At 41.5% G+C, this 19,413-nt stretch overlaps 1 protein-coding gene across 5 annotated transcripts in view; it reads left to right on the forward strand.

The window, feature by feature from the left end:
* Positions 1 to 19,413, forward strand: part of mctp1a (multiple C2 domains, transmembrane 1a) — a 559,392-nt gene that overhangs the window by 152,595 nt on the left and 387,384 nt on the right. For all 5 annotated transcript variants that reach the window (XM_072281200.1, XM_072281201.1, XM_072281204.1 and 2 more), the window contains exons 5-6: positions 15,476 to 15,555; positions 17,681 to 17,792. In XM_072281200.1, coding sequence (XP_072137301.1) covers positions 15,476 to 15,555; positions 17,681 to 17,792 — 192 coding nt within the window. The remainder of the gene's footprint in view (positions 1 to 15,475; positions 15,556 to 17,680; positions 17,793 to 19,413) is intronic.

Here is a 19,413-nt window from a genome sequence, read left to right on the forward strand (position 1 = left end):
CTCCACCCTCCACTGTCTGTATTATATCTGTCTCCACTGTCTGTATTATATCTGTCTCCACTGTCTCTAATATTGAAGTTTTATGCTATCACTAACATCAGTTTTCCCCGGCAGAATCTCCACATTGACCATAAGCAATGTTGAATTGTTTATCAGTGTAGTTTATATGTTTTCATACTTTATTGTTCCTTCTTCTAACAAAATAAAATTGAGAGTGAATCTCAATGATTTAGAAACATTTATAGCCAAATGCTTATACAGTGATGTGAAACATTTAAACTGTGACCCTTTTGCTGAACACAAGTGGAAACAGCATGTTGTCATAATGTGGTTTCAGAAATCATAGACCAATCTTCCGTACAAATCAAGTGCTCCAACATATAGTTTGCTGGGTGCATTGTAGTAATGATTGCCCATATGCATCAGATAGTTACATCAAACACGATCTTGTCATGGAATTATGCAGTTTGTGAATGGTCCAAGTCTTGAGCCTTGGCCTAGACATGAGGCAGGATGGGTTAGAAGGTATCCTCGGTGAATGGTGGTTAAGGTCCAGTTCTTCCATAAATTAAGTACGTAAGTATGTAACAAGAGTCCTGCCTGACAGAGCCCATATTGTTTCTTTGAGATGGCCCTGAATCATCCCCCTTGATCAGAAGTTCCTCTTTTCCGAGGATTGGGAACATCTCTGCTGAGGCTTTATAATGCATTGGTTATTTATTTATTTAGAGATCAAATGCAGAGTAGTTCCTTCCAGACCTTCGAGCCTCGCTGCCCAGCAACCCCTGACAACCCCGATTTAACCCTAACCTAATCATGGGACAATTTAAAATGATCAATTACCCTACAAACTGGTACGTCTTTGGACTGCGGGAGGAAACCGGAGCGCCCAGGGAAAACCCACACATTCCATGTGGAGGACGTACAGAGGCTCCTTAAAGGCGGTGGCAGAATTGAACTCTGATGCCCTGAGCTGTAGAAGTATTGTGCTAACCGTTACACTACCATGTGAATAGACCACACTTGGAGTATTGTGAGCAGTTTTGGGCCTCTTATCTAAGAAAGGATGGGCAGCACTGGAGAGGATCCAGAGGAGGTTCACGCGAATGATTCCAGGAATGAAAGAGTTAATGTATGACGAGTATTTTACAGCTCTGGGCCTGTCCTCGCTGGAGTTTAGAAGAATGAGGAGGGATCTCTTTGAAACCTATCGAATATTAAAAGGCCTTGACAGAGTAGACATGGAGAGGATGTTTCCCATAGTTGGGGAGTCTAGGACAAGAGACTGCAGCTTCAGAATTGAGGGATGTTCATTGAGAAGAGAGATGAGGAGGAATTTCTTCAGTCAGACAGTAGTGAATCTGTGAAATTTGTTGCCATGGATGGCTGTGGAGTACAGGTCACTGAATATTTTTAAAGTGGAGGTTGATAGGTTCTTGATTAATTGTGGCATCAAAGGTTACAGGGAGAAGGCAAGGGAAAGGTGTTGAGGAGCCGAATGGCCTAATTCTGCTCCCATGTCTTACATACACACTGACAAGGGCATTACGTCCCATCAATTATCATAGAGTAGGTGGTAGTCTTCAAAGGTTCAGGGTTTATTTATTATCAAAGTATACAACAGTGAAACTCTTATGTTCTCTGGGTAACCATGAATCCAAGAAAGAAAAGAAAGCAGCACAATCATCAACCCCAAAATCCCACCCCCCACAAAAAAATAATAAAAATGGAACAGGCACATCACCCACCAAGTCCCCCCTCCCCACAAAAAAAGCAAATAAAAATGGAACAGGCACACCGACCACCAAATCCCCCCTCCCACACAAAAACCAAGCAAAATGAATCAGGCACATAGATCCCAGATCCCTCCTCCTGCACAAAAAAAAACGAACAAAAACCGAACTGGCACATCAAACTGCAAATTCTCCTCACCCCCACAAAAACACCAAGAAGATTAGTTGAGAAAACACAAAATGTAAAAGGTATAAGACTGAAAAATAGGGTCTATTATCAAAGTCCAAATCCGAAATGCAGAGAAAACCAGGACAATAGTCTCCGGGCCCAGATACAGCAGCAGGCTCTCCCCTCTCCGGTACAGAGCAACTGATCAAGAGACAGGCAGCTGGTGCTCCCCATCTGCACGTGCTTCAGTGCTTCAATCTCCTCGTCACTTTAACCGATGAACAATGGAAGTTTGAATCTGCAAAATGGAGCCAGCATTGCCTCGTCCTGCACCCTGCCCATTACGAGGTTCGAGCACACTTGGGGACCGCAGAGTGCTGGAACACCCAAACGATCTCCAAACTTCCGCACACGCCTGGATGTTTCAATCACCCTTGTTGATTTAATCGGTGAACAATGGAAACTATAATCAGTGAAATGGGGTCAAACATTGGCTCACGTGCCATCGTGCAGCTCACTCGCCGTGATGTTCACTCATGCTCTCTTTGCCTGCCAGAATCCTCTTGGAGACTGCAGAGTGCTGATGCACCCAAACAATCTCCAAGCAACAAGACATGGAATCAGATTGTTCCAGGATCACATTCAAGATGAAAAACAAACATAAAAGTCATAAAAGAAGTGAAAAAAAATGGTTTTGTGATCTATCTAGATCTCGACCACATTGTACACATTGTATCTTCTTGACTAGAAGTTTTAAATATTCCTCCACCACCACATATGGCAAATCTGCCTGGGAGCGGTGACACTATTTTAAATGACTGTGGTAACAGCAAATAGTTACTCCTGATTAAAGCTGTCCCGCTGCATATGTTAGAATAGCATCAGACCACAAGACATAGGAGCAGAATTAGGATATCTGGCTCATAGAATCTGCTCCACCATTCCATCATGGCTGATTTATTATCCCTCTCAGTTCAATTCTCCAACCTTCTCCCCGTCACCTTTGATGTCCTGTCTAATCAAGAACCTATCAACCCCTAATGGCTTCACTACACAACTGTCTGTGGCGATGAATTCCACAGATTCACCACCATCTGGATAAAGTAATTCCTCCACATTTAGTTCTAAATGAACCCTCCTATATGCTGAGCCTGTGCACTCTGGTCCTAGTCTCTCCCACTTTTAGAAGTATCCTCTCTCCACATCCACTCTACCCAGGCTTTTCAATGTTTGACCGTTGCTGGTGAGATTCTACCCCCCCCCATCCATTCTAAGGTCCAGTGGGTTGTGCGAGTACTGGCTACATCAGTGAGATGTGCCTCACAGCCTCACGCAAAACCAGGTAAATGGTCCTCAAATCCACAATGGAAGATTACTGACTGAAAACGCTCCGACTAATTACACTGCAGGTCCGAATAAATCACCCAGTCACACAGTGTGTAAATATTCTGAGTAAAATGCCTTATGCTGGAACATTTCCCAGTCAAGTGATTCCACAGGATATTTCAAATGGAAATAATGGAATTTAGAAAATCTAAAAGGGTCCAGAAATTCACATCATTAAGAGAAAAAAAGCTTGTATTCAATTAGACTTCAGTAAGGAAATCAGAAACTACTCTCCACCCTCTCTCTCCCCACAAGTACTTACTCTGCACTCTCTCTCCCCCAAGTAACAACTCTGTACCCTATCTCTCCCCCCCCAAGTAACAACTCTCTACCTCCAACGGGATCCCACCACTAAGCACATCTTTCCCTCCCCCCCCTGCTTTCCGCAGGGATCGCTCCCTACACAACTCCCTTGTCCATTCATCCCCCCCATCCCTCCCCACTGATCTCCCTCCTGGCACTTATCCGTGTAAGCGGAACAAGTGCTACACATGCCCTTACACTTTCTCCCTTACCACCATTCAGGGTCCCAAACAGTCCTTCCAGGTGAGGTGACACTTCACCTGTGAGTCAGCTGGGGTGATATACTGCGTCCGGTGCTCCCGATGTGGCCTTTTATATATTGGCAAGACCCGACGCAGACTGGGAGACCGCTTTGCTGAACACCTACGCTCTGTCTGCCAGAGAAAGCAGGATCACCCAGTGGCCACACATTTTAATTTCACATCCCATTCCCATTCTGACATGTCTATCCACGGCCTCCTCTACTGTAAAGATGAAGCCACACTCAGGTTGGAGGAACAACACCTTATATTCCGTCTGGGTAGCCTCCAACCTGATGGCATGATCATTGACTTCCCTAACTTCCGCTAATGCCCCACCTTCCCCTTGTACCCCATCTGTTACTTATTTTTATACACACATTCTTTCCCTCACTCTGCTTTTTCTCCCTCTGTCCCTCTGAATATACTCCTTGCCCATCCTCTGGGTCCCCCCCCCCCCCACCTCCTTGTCTTTCTTCCCGGACCTCCTGTCCCATGATCCTCTCGTATCCCTTTTGCCAATCACCTGTCCAGCTCTTGGCTCTATCCCTCCCCCTCCTGTCTCATCCTATCATTTTGGATCTCCCCCTCCCCCTCCAACTTTCAAATCTCTTACTCACTCTTCCTTCAGTTAGTCCTGATGAAGGGTCTCGGCCTGAAACGTCGACTGTACCTCTTCCTAGAGATGCTGCCTGGCCTGCTGCGTTTACCAGCAACTTTGATATGTATAACTCTCTACCCTCCCTCTCTCTCCCCAAGTAACCACTCCCTACCCTCTCTCCCCCCAAGTAACCACTCCCCACCCTCTCTCCCCCCAAGTAACCACACTCCACGTCTCTCCCCAAGTAACCACTCTCCACTGTCACTACCCAAATAAGCACTGTGTAGTAATTGTGATTTGATGTATAAAAACATTTCCTTAGAGCATTGGAGAAAATAGGGAGATTTTATAGAGGTATCTAAAATTATGAGGGATATAGATAAGGTAAATGCAAGCAGCTTTTTCCACTGAGGTTGGGTGAGACTAGACATAAAGGTCATGGGTTAAGAGTGAAGGGTGAAATGCTTGAGGGGTACGTGAGGGGAAACTTCAACACTCAGAGTGTGGTGAGTGTGGAACGAGCTAGCAGAGCAAGTGGTGGATGCCGGTTCGATTTCAACATTTAACAGAAATTTGGATAGGTACATGGATCGGAAGCCTATGAAGGGCTATGGTCTGACTGCAGGTCACTGGGACTAGGCAGCAGTTTGGCCAGAACTAGACAGGCCAAAGGGCCTATTTTTGTGCTGTCATCTTCCATGAGTATATGACTCTCTAACCGTATGTAAGACATGCTTTTCAGTGTATCTTGGTACAGGTGACAATAATAAACCAATTTCAATATGTCCTGTAAGCAACAAAAGTCAATAGAAAAGGGAAAAATAACGTAAGTAGATGGGCCCATGTCAGTGAGCTGTCTTGGTGGGAGTGACACAAATGAGTATGAACGTGAAAGTGTGATGTGAGCTGTCTTGGTGGGAGTGACACAACCAAATGTGAACATGAAGGTGCGATGTGAGCTGTCTCGGTGGGACGTGACACAAATGAGTGTGAACGTGAAGGTGCGATATGAGCTGACTCGGTGGGACGTGATACAACTGAATATAAACAGGAAGATCCATGGGATGTGGGCTCCACCTTCTGACTTTCATGATTATTACACCTACTTTGTTTTATTGGCTCAGATCTTGCAGACCATTGTAATCTTTAAGAAAGTTCTCCTGAAAGATCTAACAATCTTTATGAATGTTACTTTCCCAATATTGGCTGCTGTCAAGCTCCTGTTCTGTCTGATGTCTGGTGTCCAGCAACACTGGTCTCACACCCGTGTAGAGCTGTCTCAGCTTGGTTATGGACAAGGAAAAAGGAGCATCATTTTTATCTGACTTTTTAAACTTTGTATGAAGACTAAAATAAATTGAGAAGTATACATAAGATTTGTTAAAATGGGCTAACTAAACATTGAGGAGGAGGGAAATTTACTCAATCAGTGAGGTGGGCTGGTGTCCATTCCTCCTGTGCTTACAAAATTATTTTATTCTATTTATTTATTTCTTATATCCAAGGGGAAAAAAATTCAGACACAGTATGAGAACAATTACAGTGGCACAGCAAATTACCTGAATGTCGAGTGTTTTAGTTTGCCAGGTCAGGTCCAACTCCATTAATGTATACTGAATCCTGCACCTTTCTCTTTGTTTACAATATGATACTTGCTTCATCTCTAACTTCTTCCTTTTCAAGTCAGAAGAAAAAAATTGTCTCTCTTCTCCCCAGAAGACTTGATCTACTAAATATTTCCAACACACTCTTTTCATTGTAGGGTTTTGGAATCTAGTATCTAGCTTTTTGGTCACATAGTCTATGACAAGTTTCTGACTTCCTTTTAGACTAGGGGTTCTTAAATGAACAGCAACCACCAAGAAACATCCTGTGCAATTGAGACATAGCAGTCATACCTGTTTTACTTTAACTTACCACCCTGCTCATGGACTGTTGGTCCCACTCCCATCAGGGAGGAGGCTACGTTGCATCCACAGCAGGAGCACCAGACACAAAAACATTTACTTTCCCCAAGCAGTAAGGCTGATCAACATCTCCATCCACTATCTCCACCAATAATTTATTATTTCCCATCAGTCACCTTATGCACAGCTTAATGTCACTTTATGGACATACAATCAATCTTATGTATATAAGCTATCATATACTATGTGTTTATATTTAATATGTTATTATTATTATTATTATTATTATTTTGTTCTTTACCTTTTCAGTTTTTTGTGCTGCATTGGATCCAGAGTAATATTTATTTCTTTCTCCTTTACACTTGTGTACAGGAAATTACATTAAGTTATCTTAAATTTAAACTTACAAAGGAAAATCATATTTTATTTATAAAGGCTCCTATTCTGTTAAGCTAAAAAGGAACTATTATCAGGATCAAAGCATAACATTTGTAATGATATAAATCTGTCATTGTTACTGAACATCATGAATTTCAAACTTACTTACTACCCGTTATGCCACAAGCATTGAGGACAATGAAGGTCCTCCGTGTCTGGCGGTGTTCAGGGCTTCCTTCATGTGATGGAAGTTTTGTCTCAGTTTTCCTACTGTCAGTCATCTCCCCGTGTGGAGACTCAGGAATACCATCATACTAAGGTGTGGAAGGATTCTTCATTGCTGTTTCCGTAGCAATTTTTATTTTACCAGTCAGAGTTGTTAGCCCTGAGCTGACCCTCCAAACCTGGAGGACCGATGGACCACATTTAGTCTGGCCTCTACCCTTTGACCTGGTTGGCACTGGTGACCCGACTGAGAGCCAAACCATAAAGCCTTGACTCTAGCCAACATAGCTGTTCTGTTGAGACACTCAAGCCTCCAAATGACAAGATTGTGATCCTCTTGAAGCATGACATTCAAAGTAAATTTATTATCAAAGTATGTATATGTAATATACTGTGTAAAATGTGAATGATTTTTAAATTTGATTTGAGACTTTATTGAGATTTACTGCAGAAGTTAATCAAATCTAATTAAATCTTTTGGGCAAGTATTTGGAGTGCATGTCTAACTGGCAGTCTCATTGTCAGTTGTTTTCTTCTTTCATCAACTGTAGATTTCTCAGACTATTAGTCTGATTTTGTGCCTTTTTGGATGTAAACACTATTTGCTGATGTACTGCCATGATGAGATCAAATTCATAAGCTTTGTTAATAGGTTTGAACACAAACTATATTAGTTCCATGCAGAAATACTGAAAATGTATTGATCTTCAAATCTGTATCAATTTTCAGCCAGTTAATGTTATTTACACAGGCAGTGAGAAAAACTTATTTTGACATTGGCTGAAGGACAATAATGGACAGGGATTTGGCCAATCACGCCTCAGACCATTCAAGTATCATGCATAACATCACACAAACAGTAGAATTTGCATTAATTTAAACCTCTGACTGTTGGGCACCAAATGTCCCTGAGAATTCTAAATCGGTTACACCTTCGGCTCAGCTGGTGAGTTATAGTCCGAGGATTGTCTGTATTTCTAAGAGACTAGATCAACTCTGCTGAGTTTATGCTAGCTCAAGATTTAGTTTTTGCAATTTATTGTTGGATTACGACATTACTTCAAGGAAGAAGGCAATGAAAGCAGTCCATTATCTGCTGATTTTGTTCATTTACCGTCAATCAAAAGCGTACACTGGATGAATCCCTCTGTTAATAGCTATCAGGAGCTAGTACGTAATTTTCTAGTACGGTAGTGGTTTTGATAGCATTCTAATTTATTCTGTATTTCATTTAAGTACATCATTTGTTACTCAGTTAAATGGTAGCTTACCCTTTTCATACCATTTTAACTATTTACATGAAACTTTGGCTAATTGGAACAGCCACCTAATTGGGCCAAAATGTATTGGTCCCAATGTATCCCAATTAATCAGAATCAATTGTTCTTACTGCCTGGGAACTATAGAAAAGCTGAGTGCAAAAAAAACACCTTAACAGTAAAATATAATTAAATAGAGACCCTCCGCACAACCCCTCAAGTTGAAGAAGCTTCTTTTTGTATTACAGTAAATGTCAATGAATTGGATGATGGAATTTATAGCTTTGTTGCAAAGATCGGTTTGATACAAAGGTAGATGGAGGGTGCAGGTAGTTTTGAGGGTAAAGGGAGGATCCAGCAGAACTTAGACAGATTAGGAGAATGGGCAAAAAAAAATTGCAGATGGAATACAATGTCGAGAAGTGCATGGTCATGCACTTTGGTAGAAGAAATGAAAGGGTTGACTTTTCTAAATGGAGAGAAAATTCAAAACTCTGAGGTGCAGAGGGACTTGGGAGTCTTTAGAAACCATAGATTCCCTAAGGAATCTCTAAAGGTTAATTTGCAAGTTGAGTCAGTGGTGAGAAAGGCAAATGCGATGTTAGCATTCATTTCAGGAAGACCAGCGTATAGAAACAAGGATGTAATGTTGAGGCTTTATAAAGCTCTGGTAAGGCCTCACTTGGAGTTTTGTGAGCTGTTTTGGATTCTTTATCTTAGAAAGGATGTGCAGAAATTGAAGAGGGTTCAAAGGAGGTTCACGAAAATGATTCCAGGATTGAATGGCTTGTCATATGAAGAGCATTTGATAGCTCCGGGCCTGTATTCACTAGAATTCAGAAGAATGAGGGGTGACCTCATTGAAACCTATAGAATGTAGAAAGTTCTTAATAGAGAGGATGTAGAAAGGATGTTTCCTTTCATGGGAGAGTCAAGGACCAGAGAGTCTAAAGCCTCAGAATAGAGGGGCACCCTTTTAGAATGGAGATGAGGAGGAATTTCTTTAGCCAGGAGTGGTGAATCTGTGGAATTTGTTGCCACAGGCAGCTGTGGAGGCCAAGTCTTTATGTGTATTTATGGCAGAGGTTGATAGATTCTTGATTGGTCAGGGCATGAAGGGATATGGGGAGAAGCCAGGAGATTAGGGCTGAGAGGGAAAATAGATCAGCCATGATGAAATGGCAGAGCAGACTCGATGGGTCAAATGGCCTAATTCTGCTCCTTTATCTTATGGTCTTGTCGCTTTATAATCTGTGAAGTAAATACTGATAATGGTTAGCAAAAAGTCACTAAAGGTTCTAATTGATTGCGGGCATATTAAACTGAGGCCCGTGTTCAAAATGTACAGAACTTCATATCAAAAACCAGTAAATATAAACACTTTTATCCTCAGCAGAGAGGTTTATATTTTTTGGGGGAATTGGAATTGAAACTGTATTATGATTGTCCCATCTACCAAGATACAGTGATCTGATAGGGACTGAAGGGGACAGAGGAGGCCAGAGATGGCCAAATATGGGGTTCTTAAAGCAGGGGTTCACAAAATGGGGTTAATGGTAAGTAAGGCTCCATGGCATAAGAAGTGCTGGGAACCCCTGTGTTAAAGTATTTTAAGATTAGAGGATTTACACAGGCAAAGCCAGTGATGGTTAAAGATCAGAGAGCGGAGATAGTGAGGGCAATGTGAGTTTGGTGAAGAATGGAGATTCAAGTAACAGAGATGTGGTCGAGTGGAAGATGGAAGTCCAACACAGATCTTTCGAATATTTGATTCTAAATGTATCAGGATTATAGATGCAAATTTCCATGGCCAGTATGCAAATGCAGGGACACAGTCTGTTCATATTATTGTGCATGTACAGTAGGCAAGGGTGTCAGAGCTGCTGAATGGATCTTACACCACTTTCTTCATGCATTGTGTCATTAAAGAAAAGGAACAGTCAATAAACTTGGGAGTGGGGCCCAGAGGTGATGGAGAAGTAAAACCATTGATCACAGATTGGGTCATCTGGTCAGAGCTATAGATATTCAGATGGTTTTGAGGTGGTCACTTTGAAACAGTGCTTGGAGTTGGGGGCATGGGAAGATTCCTGACCAAGCCTGAGAATGATGCTGAGGTTGTATAATTTGACCGCTTGTGGGTGTGGATGATCTAAGAAAGATTACTCCTTATCTGTAAGAAAGGATTTGCTGGCATGGGGGAGGGTCCAAAGGAGGTTCACAAAAATTATCCCAGGAATGAAAGGGTTAACATACGAAGTGTTTGATGGTTCTGGGCCTGTACTCACTGGAGTTTAGAAGAATGAGGGGGGATCTCATTGAAACCTATTGAACATTGAAAGGCAACATAGGGAGGATATGGGGAGGATGTTTCCCATAGTTGGTGAGTCTAGAACTAGAAGGAATGGTCTTAGAATAGAGGGATATCCATTTAGAACAGAGAAAAGGAAGAGTTCTAGCCAGATGGTAGTGAATCTGTGGAATTCATTGCCACAGGTGGTTGTGGAGGCCAAGTCATGTGGAGGTTGATAAGTTCTTGATTAGTCAGGATGTCAAAGGTCACAGAGAGAAGCCAGGAGAATGGGGTTGAGATATATAATAAATCAGTCATGATGGAATGATAGAACAGATGGGTCAAATGGCCTAATTCTCCTATGTCTTATGGTCTTATGGAAAGCTGGCTGAGTTCTGTTGAAGAGGCTTCATTTAAATCGTGCTGCATTAGAAAAAAGTTAATTTTTCAAACCTTGTTGTCCTGAGAGGGCAAAACACCTCACATTCATACAAATGAATTCCTATATAGTGTTTTAAAGGAGTGTTATGTGAAAATTGAGAATGTCAAGTGGGTGTCTGATGTGGAAAAGGTATCACCGGAGCACATGGAATTTACTACTGGAAGTGCCTGGTAAAAATAAATTCTGGAAATGGGTAATTCAACTAGTAAATGGTGAGAATCACATCAACTCTGGTTCTCAACCCACTGGAAGGAATAACAGCTAAATTAAACCTTGTACTTCCTCAGTTATGTATTTATTCAGAGGTGGAATTTCACTTGGAGTGCAATCAAATTGTTCCCAAAGTTTAACATCTACTGTGGACCCACATAACCTGGAAATGTTTAAAACATTTTACTTTCAAATTTCACTTTAAGGAGCATTCCTTGAAAACAAATAAATTATGAGTTGTAATCATAAAAGGCATTTAGACAGGGAAGGCAAATAATTCAGCTTGAAAAACTCAGGCCAAATTGACAGAAAATTGACAAAACTATTTTCTAATTATGTGGGCAGATGGCAGAATTTTGTTTCTAAGTGAAACTTAGACTTACAATGCATGCATATTTGTGTTTTTACTTAATTTTTGGAGTTTCCTTAAAGCACTGCCAACATCTAGTATGCAAAAACTTCAAATAAATCTGGAGGGTCTGGCCTGTTTTATGATTGAGACTAGACTTGAGCATGAGGTTTTCAAAACTAGCGCAGAAACTCACAGAAAGCCAAGAGGTCCTGAATGTGATTTACATTTAAAATTCCATAACCTTTTTCACTTTGATGCACAATGTGGAATTATACACATTGAGTTAGGTGCCACAGAAGAAGGCTCTTTGGCCAAATTTGTTCATGCTGAACAAGTTGCCAACCTAAGCTAGACTAGTTGCCTGCATTTTGCCATATCCCTCTAAATCAGGGATTCCCAACCTTTTTTTTAATTTCATGGATCCGTGGGACTCAGGTTGGGAACCCCTTCTCCAAATCTTTCCTATCCATATACGTGTTTTAAATGGGAACTATGGGAACTCACATAGGACCCAGCTACGCCTGCCTCTTTGTTGGTTATGTGGAACAGTCTGTGCTCCAAACCTATTCTGGTGCTGCTCCCCAACTTTTCCTTCGGTGCATTGACGACTACATTAGTGCTGCTTCCTGCACCAATGCTGAGCTTGTCAATTTCATCAACTTTACTTCAAACTTCCAACCGGCACTCAAATTCACTTGGTCTATCTCGGACACTTCTCTCCCCTTTCTCGATGTCTCGGTCTCCATCTCTGGAGACAGACTGTCCACTGACATCTTCTACAAACCCACTGACTCTCATAACTACCTTGACTATACCTCTTCCCACCCCGCCACATGCAAAAATGCCATTCCCTATTCCCAGTTCCTCCGTCTCCGCCGCATCTGCTCCGAGGATGAGGCTTTCCGTTCCAGGACATCTCAAATGTCCTCTTTGTTTAAGGATCGTGGTTTCCCTTCTACCGTCATCAATGATGCCCTCACCCACATCTCCTCCATTTCCCACACTTCGGCCCTCACCCCCATCCTCCCGCAACCACAACAGGGACAGAGTTCCCCTTGTCCTCACCTACCACCCCACCAGCCTCCGGATCCAGCACATTATCCTCCGCAACTTCCGTCACCTTCAACAGGACCCCATCACTAAGCACATCTTTCCCTCTCCACTCCTCTCCACTTTCCGCAGGGATCGGTCCCTCCGCAACTCCCTTATCCGCACGTCCATCCCCACGGATCTCCCACCTGGCACTTATCCCTGTAAGCGTAAGTGCTACACCTGTCTCTACACCTCCTCTCTTGCCACCATTCAGGGCCCCAAACAGTCCTTCCAGGTGAGGCAACACTTCACTTGTGAGTCTGTTGGGGTCATTTATTGCATCCGGTGCTCCTGGTGCGGCCTCCTCTACATCGGTGAAACCCGACGCAGATTGGGGGACCGCTTCATCGAGCACCTCCGCTCCGTCCGCCACAACAGACAGGATCTCCCGGTAGCCACCCACTTCAACTCTGCTTCCCATTCCCATTTAGATATGTCCATACATGGCCTCCTCTACTGCCACGATGAGGCTAAACTCAGGTTGGAGGAGCAACACGTCATATACTGTCGAGGTAGTCTCCAGCCCCTTGGTATGAACATTGAATTCTCCAACTTCTGGTAATTCCCTCCTCCTCCCTTCCTCTATTCCTATGTCACTCTGCCCCCTCCCCCAGCTCCCTCATGGTTCCGCCTCCTTCTTCTACTACCGATTGTTTTCCTGCCTATGACGTCGATGCTTCCCCTCCCCCCCCGTCTTTCAAATTACTGGTCTTTAAACCGAACCTACAAGCATTCTTCAAATCCTTCCCCCTCCTTCATTCTTCAGTCGTGACGAAGGGTTCCGGCCGGAAATGTCGGTTCATCGTTTCGACTGATGCTGCCCGACCTGCTGAGTTCCTCCAGCACACTGTAGGTGTTGCTTTGATCCCAGCATCTGCAGGTTGTTTTGTTCTTACATGTTTTAAATATTGCCTTTCAAACATTGTAATTATAACGGCCTCAATGACTTTTGGTGGATGATGGTAGGAGCAGCTGGTGCATATCACAAGTCCTGGTTATGTGTCCACTGATGCTAGGCAGACAACTGAAGAGTATTGATGATTGCGGTCACCCATCTTGTAAAAATTTTGCCCAGAAGAAGGCAATGGCAAACCACTTATGTTGGAAAATTTGCCAAGAACAATGTCCGTATCATATGCCAGGGTACATACTGATGATGATAACTGTGAACATTCACCTTTCATCTGTACCTTCACCCTTCACATGGATAAAGAAAAACTGAGGACCATGCAGGAGGGAAGTGTTAAATTGACCTTGGGATAGGTTAAAGAGTTGTGTTAGATTCTGATGTTTTAATCCAAGGTGTTTTTCAGAATTCGGGAAAGAGGCACATAAGTTATTGCTTCACGATGGTTTTATTGAGCATCGGTAGAACAAAGGAAATTGAAAACGGACAGTGATAGAAGCAGAAGCTAGTAGTGTAAGGCTTAAATGTAAAAAGACTAAGGATGGTGTGACCTTTTGGTCAACACTTTCATAGATAAGGAAAATTCCATTCAAATTTGTAGATAAGAGTCAACCAGTGAGATATTCAGATAATGCAGCACTAAGAGAGGCTTCCAGAATCATACTTTTGTATAACTACTAGGGGAACACACTGAACTTGCATATACATACTGAGATCACTAGGGGGCATATTAAACTCTTGCATGCATACAAAAACTACTTAGAGTACAAGCAGATAATTAATTGTTAAACTGCAAAGAAAATGACAATTAAACAACTTAATCTAAGAATTAAATAGTCGGATCCAACAGTTGACAGAGTGTTATGAGTTGAAGGGACTGCCCTCTGCTGTTATGTTCTATTTTCAATACGAATCATGATTTTCTAAATTTCTATGAGATGACCCTTCATTTTCATATACACCAGGGAGAAAAATCAGCTCCAAGCTGCTGGTCTCTCCTTATAGCTTGAGCACTCCATCCCCAGTAACATCCTTGTGAACCTCTTCTGCACTTTTTCTATCTGAATGACATCGTACAGCTGGGCAACCAGGAATGCAAATTGATTGGATTGTGCCAAAAAATCTGATCAAGTGGAAGTTCTGAACCATAATGTTTACTGTTATTAGAGCTAAGTTATGTATTACTATTTTAAATTTTATTTTATTTTTAAATCTTTTTATTAATTATTATTGAAAATCAACAACAGAGAAAAATTCATCAAAATAATCAAGACAGCATATCCATATGTAGAATAAGAGTTAAACTATCAACCAGGCTGAACAGTATATCAATAATAATCAAAAAAACAAAATGTTAAAGCTTTTTTATGGAAAAAAGAAAGAAAGAAAAAAAGAACCCCTACTAACTAAAACAGAAAAAAACCCCTAATAACTGAAAAAAAAGGGAAGAAAACACCCATTTGGAGCACAAACCCGGAGCTATGCGCCATACAAGCTTCCATAAAAAAAAGACATCAAACCGCCAACTAAATCCATATACCCAAGCATCAGAAAAAGACCATCTTTATTAACTCAAGTCAAAAGATAATAACAGGCCAAAGAACCCCACCTTTTCTTGAAGTCAAATCTAGGATCAAAAGTTCGACTTCTAATTTTTTCCAAACTAAGAGAACCATTGTATCAAAGTGGGAGCAGAGGCATCTCTCCATTTTAATAAAATAGCCCTTCTAGCCAATAATGTGACAAATGCAATTACGTATTGGTCAGATATAGAAATACCGTGAATATGTTGAGGAATTATACCAAACAAAACTGTCAATTTATTAGGTTGTAAATTGATTTTCAAAGCTTTAGAAATTGTAGAAAAAATAAATTTCCAAAATCGTTTCAATACAGAACACGGCCAAAACATATGTGTCAATGTAGCTATCTCAGTTTTGCATCTATCACTACCTTTAATTTTGGTTTCTTTCATCTAGGTGTTTGACTATGACTTTGGGTTGCATGATGACTTTATGGGTTCAGCCTATCTGGATCTAACCAAACTGGAATTAAAGAGGTAAATGACATCACAGTCAATATATGCCACTGCCATTTTTTCTTTTCTATAATTGGTTCAAGGGTGCAATCAACATTCCACATGGATCATACTGTGAAAGTGTTAGATGATTTAGGAAAACATACTCGAAAGCAGGAAGTGTTAGGAATCGTGAAATTGCAAGCAAATCACCACAGTCCTTGTCATTGTGCCATCTGATATTGCACTAACTTGAAATTGTACAGCTCTTTTACCTGAAACCAAAATGTGTGAGAATAGGCCAAATGTGAAAGATATAAAACTGAGCAGTAATTTAGCACCTTACATAGATGCGAAGAATGCTTAGAAATGCAATGTGTTCAATGTTGAGGAAGAATCCAAACCCATGAGATATATAACATACTTGGTACTACCAATGAATACAAACAACAGAAGATCTTTAATTCACAAAAAACACACAAAATGCTGTAGGAACTCAGCAGGTCAGGCAGCATCTATGGAAAGGAATAAAGAATTGACATTTCAGGCTGAGACCCTTCATCAGGATTGAAAAGGAAGGGGGAAGAAGCCAGAATAAGAAGGTAGGGAGAAGGGAAGGAGGACAAGCTAAAAGGTGATAGATTAAGCTAGGTGATGGTGGGGTGGTGGTGGTGGTGAAGTGAAAAGCTGGGACATGATAGGTGGAAAGATAAAGAGCTGAAGAAGAAAGAATCTGACTGGAGAGGAGAGTGGACCATGGGAGAAAGGGAAGGAGGAGGGGAACCAGGGGGAGGTGATGGGCAGGAGAGGAGAAGAGAAGGGATAAGAGGGGAGTCAGAATGGAGAATGGGAAAAGAGAGAAAGGGGAGGGCGAGAAATTTTAATTCCATAACATTGGATGTTTACTGCCATTGGTGTTGCCATATTTGTGGCTATCCCTAGTTGCTCCACAGAACTTCCTGTTAAACAATGAGTGCCTTTGTTATGATGGTGATTGGGTAGGAGAATTGTGTTTTATTAAATTGGTTTCAATGAAGGTAGAATGATATATTTCCAAGTCAAGCTGAATAATAAGGTAACTTGGAGGTGATCAGCCTCACCTTTAGGAAAGTGAGATGGGATTTTATTGAATACTGAAAGGCCTAAAATCGGTGGATGTGGAAAGGATGTTTCTCATAGTGGGTGAGTCTAGGATCAGAGCACACAACTTTAATATACAAGGATGTACTTTAGGACATAGATGAGGAGGAATTTCTTTAGCTAGAAGGTTAATTTGCCACAGATGGCTGTGGAGACCAAGTCACTGAGTATATTTAAAACTGATATTGATAGGTTCAAAGGTTACAGGGAGAAGGCAGGAGAGTAGGGTTGAGACGGATAATAAATCAGTCGCAATGGAGTGGTGGAGCAGACTCGATGAGCCGAATGGCCTCATTGTGCTCCCTATGTTTTATGGTCTTACATTGTTTTAGGCTCTTTTGGTCGAAGAGCCTTGGTAATTTCTCTGCACTGATTTCAGTTCTTCAGTTAACCTGACCCATTGATGGAAAGGATTGATACTGCTTCTGACACTTCACGGTGCTCTCTCTACAACTTCAGAAATAGCTAAGAATATTATTAATAAATTATATTCCAGTTTAATCAGAATCGGCTTTGTTATCACTGATATGTCATGAGATCTTTAGTTTTGCAGCAGCAGAACAGTCCATGACACAAAAACAAAGACTTAAACTGGGAGAAGGCAGGAGACCGGGTTTGAGAGAGAAAATAAATCAGCCATGATGGAATGGCAGAGCAGACTCAATGGGCCAAATCGCCTAATCTTGCTGTTCTTGTCGTGGTCGAAGCAGTCCTTTCTAAATTTGTATGGTTTTAACACCACCAACAAATTGCAAATGGAAATATGCAAAACATAAAGGAACCATCTTTCATAAATGTCTTCATATCAGGGGTCCACAGACCCCTTGTTTAATGGTAAGGGTCATGGCATAAAAACGGTTGGGAACTATCAGTCCTTTCACAGATACTGTATATCATCAAATTTCATTTGTACAATTAACTGAGAACAGTCCCAGTCTTCATTGACAGTAGAATTAACTTAAACAATGCACTGAGATGAAAGAGTCTTGTTCACATGTATATTAACTGTATACACTTTCTCTCACAGAGCAACTGAAGTGACGTTAAATCTAAAAGACCCAAGCTGCCCTGTTCAGACACTAGGGAGTCTGTTAATGACAGTTACTTTACTAAGCAGAGAAGGTGACCCGAGAGATGCTGTAAGTTTATAATTTCATTCTTCCATATGTGCGCTATGCAAAGATAATTTTGCATTGCTTTTAACGTCATTCATTTTTCTGAACACATCACGGTGACAGTTAAAACTTGTGGTTGCTTATTGCAGCACAGAAAACTAATGGTCCAGATCTGCTTAGTTGTATGTAGTACTGAGATGTGTCTGCATTTCTACACAACGAACCTGGAGTTGACAAAAATAATGCACATTAATACAATAACTTGTTTCATTTGGTTCATTAAGATCATTTTTCAGAATGTTGGAATTTTCAATGCCAGGAAACAGATTCCAGAATTCCAAAGGGAAGGTGATCTGGTTGAGAACTGGGCTCCAGATTCACGCACTGAGTCCTTTCTTCTAACTTAAAATGTCTTTGTCTTTCTTCTAACTTAAAATGTCTGTGTCTTTGTAACTATTACCAGCAGAATGGCATGGCTATGCATTCTACGAGGGGTGATTGACAAGTTTGTGGCCTAAGGTAGAAGGAGTCAATTTTAGAAAACCTAGCACATTTATTTTTCCTACATTTACACACTTAGCCCAGCGGCTGTGGAACATACGGATCCCTTCTTTGTAGAACTCGGCGTCTTGGACTTCCAGAAGTGGTCCACAGCGTGGGTGATTGATAAGTTCGTGGCCTAAGGTAGATGGTATGCTGTCCAAGTTGCATGCCATCTTGGACAATGTCTCCCATCCACTACATAATGTACTGGTTGGACACAGGAGTACATTCAGCCAGAGACTCATTCCACCGAGATGCAACACAGAGCGTCATAGGAAGTCATTCCTGCCTGTGGCCATCAAACTTTACAATTCCTCCCTTGGAGGGTCAGACACCCTGAGCCAATAGGCTGGTCCTGGACTTATTTCCTGGCATAATTTACATATTACTATTTAACTATTTATAGTTTTATTACTATTTAGTTATTTATGGTGCAACTGTAACGAAAACCAATTTCCCCTGGGATCAATAAAGTATGACTATGACTAAGGAGATCAATTATTAACTTCAAACTTTCTGCATTTTCACTCAAAGAGTTGAACTGCATGTGCATGTAATGAGAGCTGTATAACTTATCTCCTTCTACCTTAGGCCACAAATGTATCAATCACCCCTGCTGTGGACCACCTGGAGGTCCAGGACGCTCTCGTTACATGCTGCAGTTCAACTCTTTGAGTGATAATGCAGAAAGTTTGAAGTTAATAACTCATCTGCTGCTACCTTAGGCCACAAACATATTAATCACCCCTCGTATGTACATTGTGTACACCAAGCCGCAAAATAGTGTAGCTCGTGCTTGGAGAGCATGTATCACACAATGTTTAGGCCTTTGTGCTCCAGTTTTAGACTCAATTAATTTAGGATCATTTCCCAAGGGCTACAGTGTAAGAGATAGAACCTGGTGTTATTACTTGGGTGGACACACCGTGAGCGTGATATTTTCTACTATTTTGTAACGTGTCTGCTCATATTTCTCTGTCCCTTTTGTTTGTTACTGTTTCTAAGTCTCTTTGCAATGAGGAAATACTGATGGATCATTCTTTTCCTCGTCTCCTCCAATCCTCTGGCAGCTCTTTATGAGATTCCAAAGTGGCAGTGCCAG

The sequence above is a fragment of the Mobula birostris genome, chromosome 17, assembly GCF_030028105.1.
Source record: "Mobula birostris isolate sMobBir1 chromosome 17, sMobBir1.hap1, whole genome shotgun sequence".
NCBI lineage: Eukaryota > Metazoa > Chordata > Chondrichthyes > Myliobatiformes > Myliobatidae > Mobula > Mobula birostris.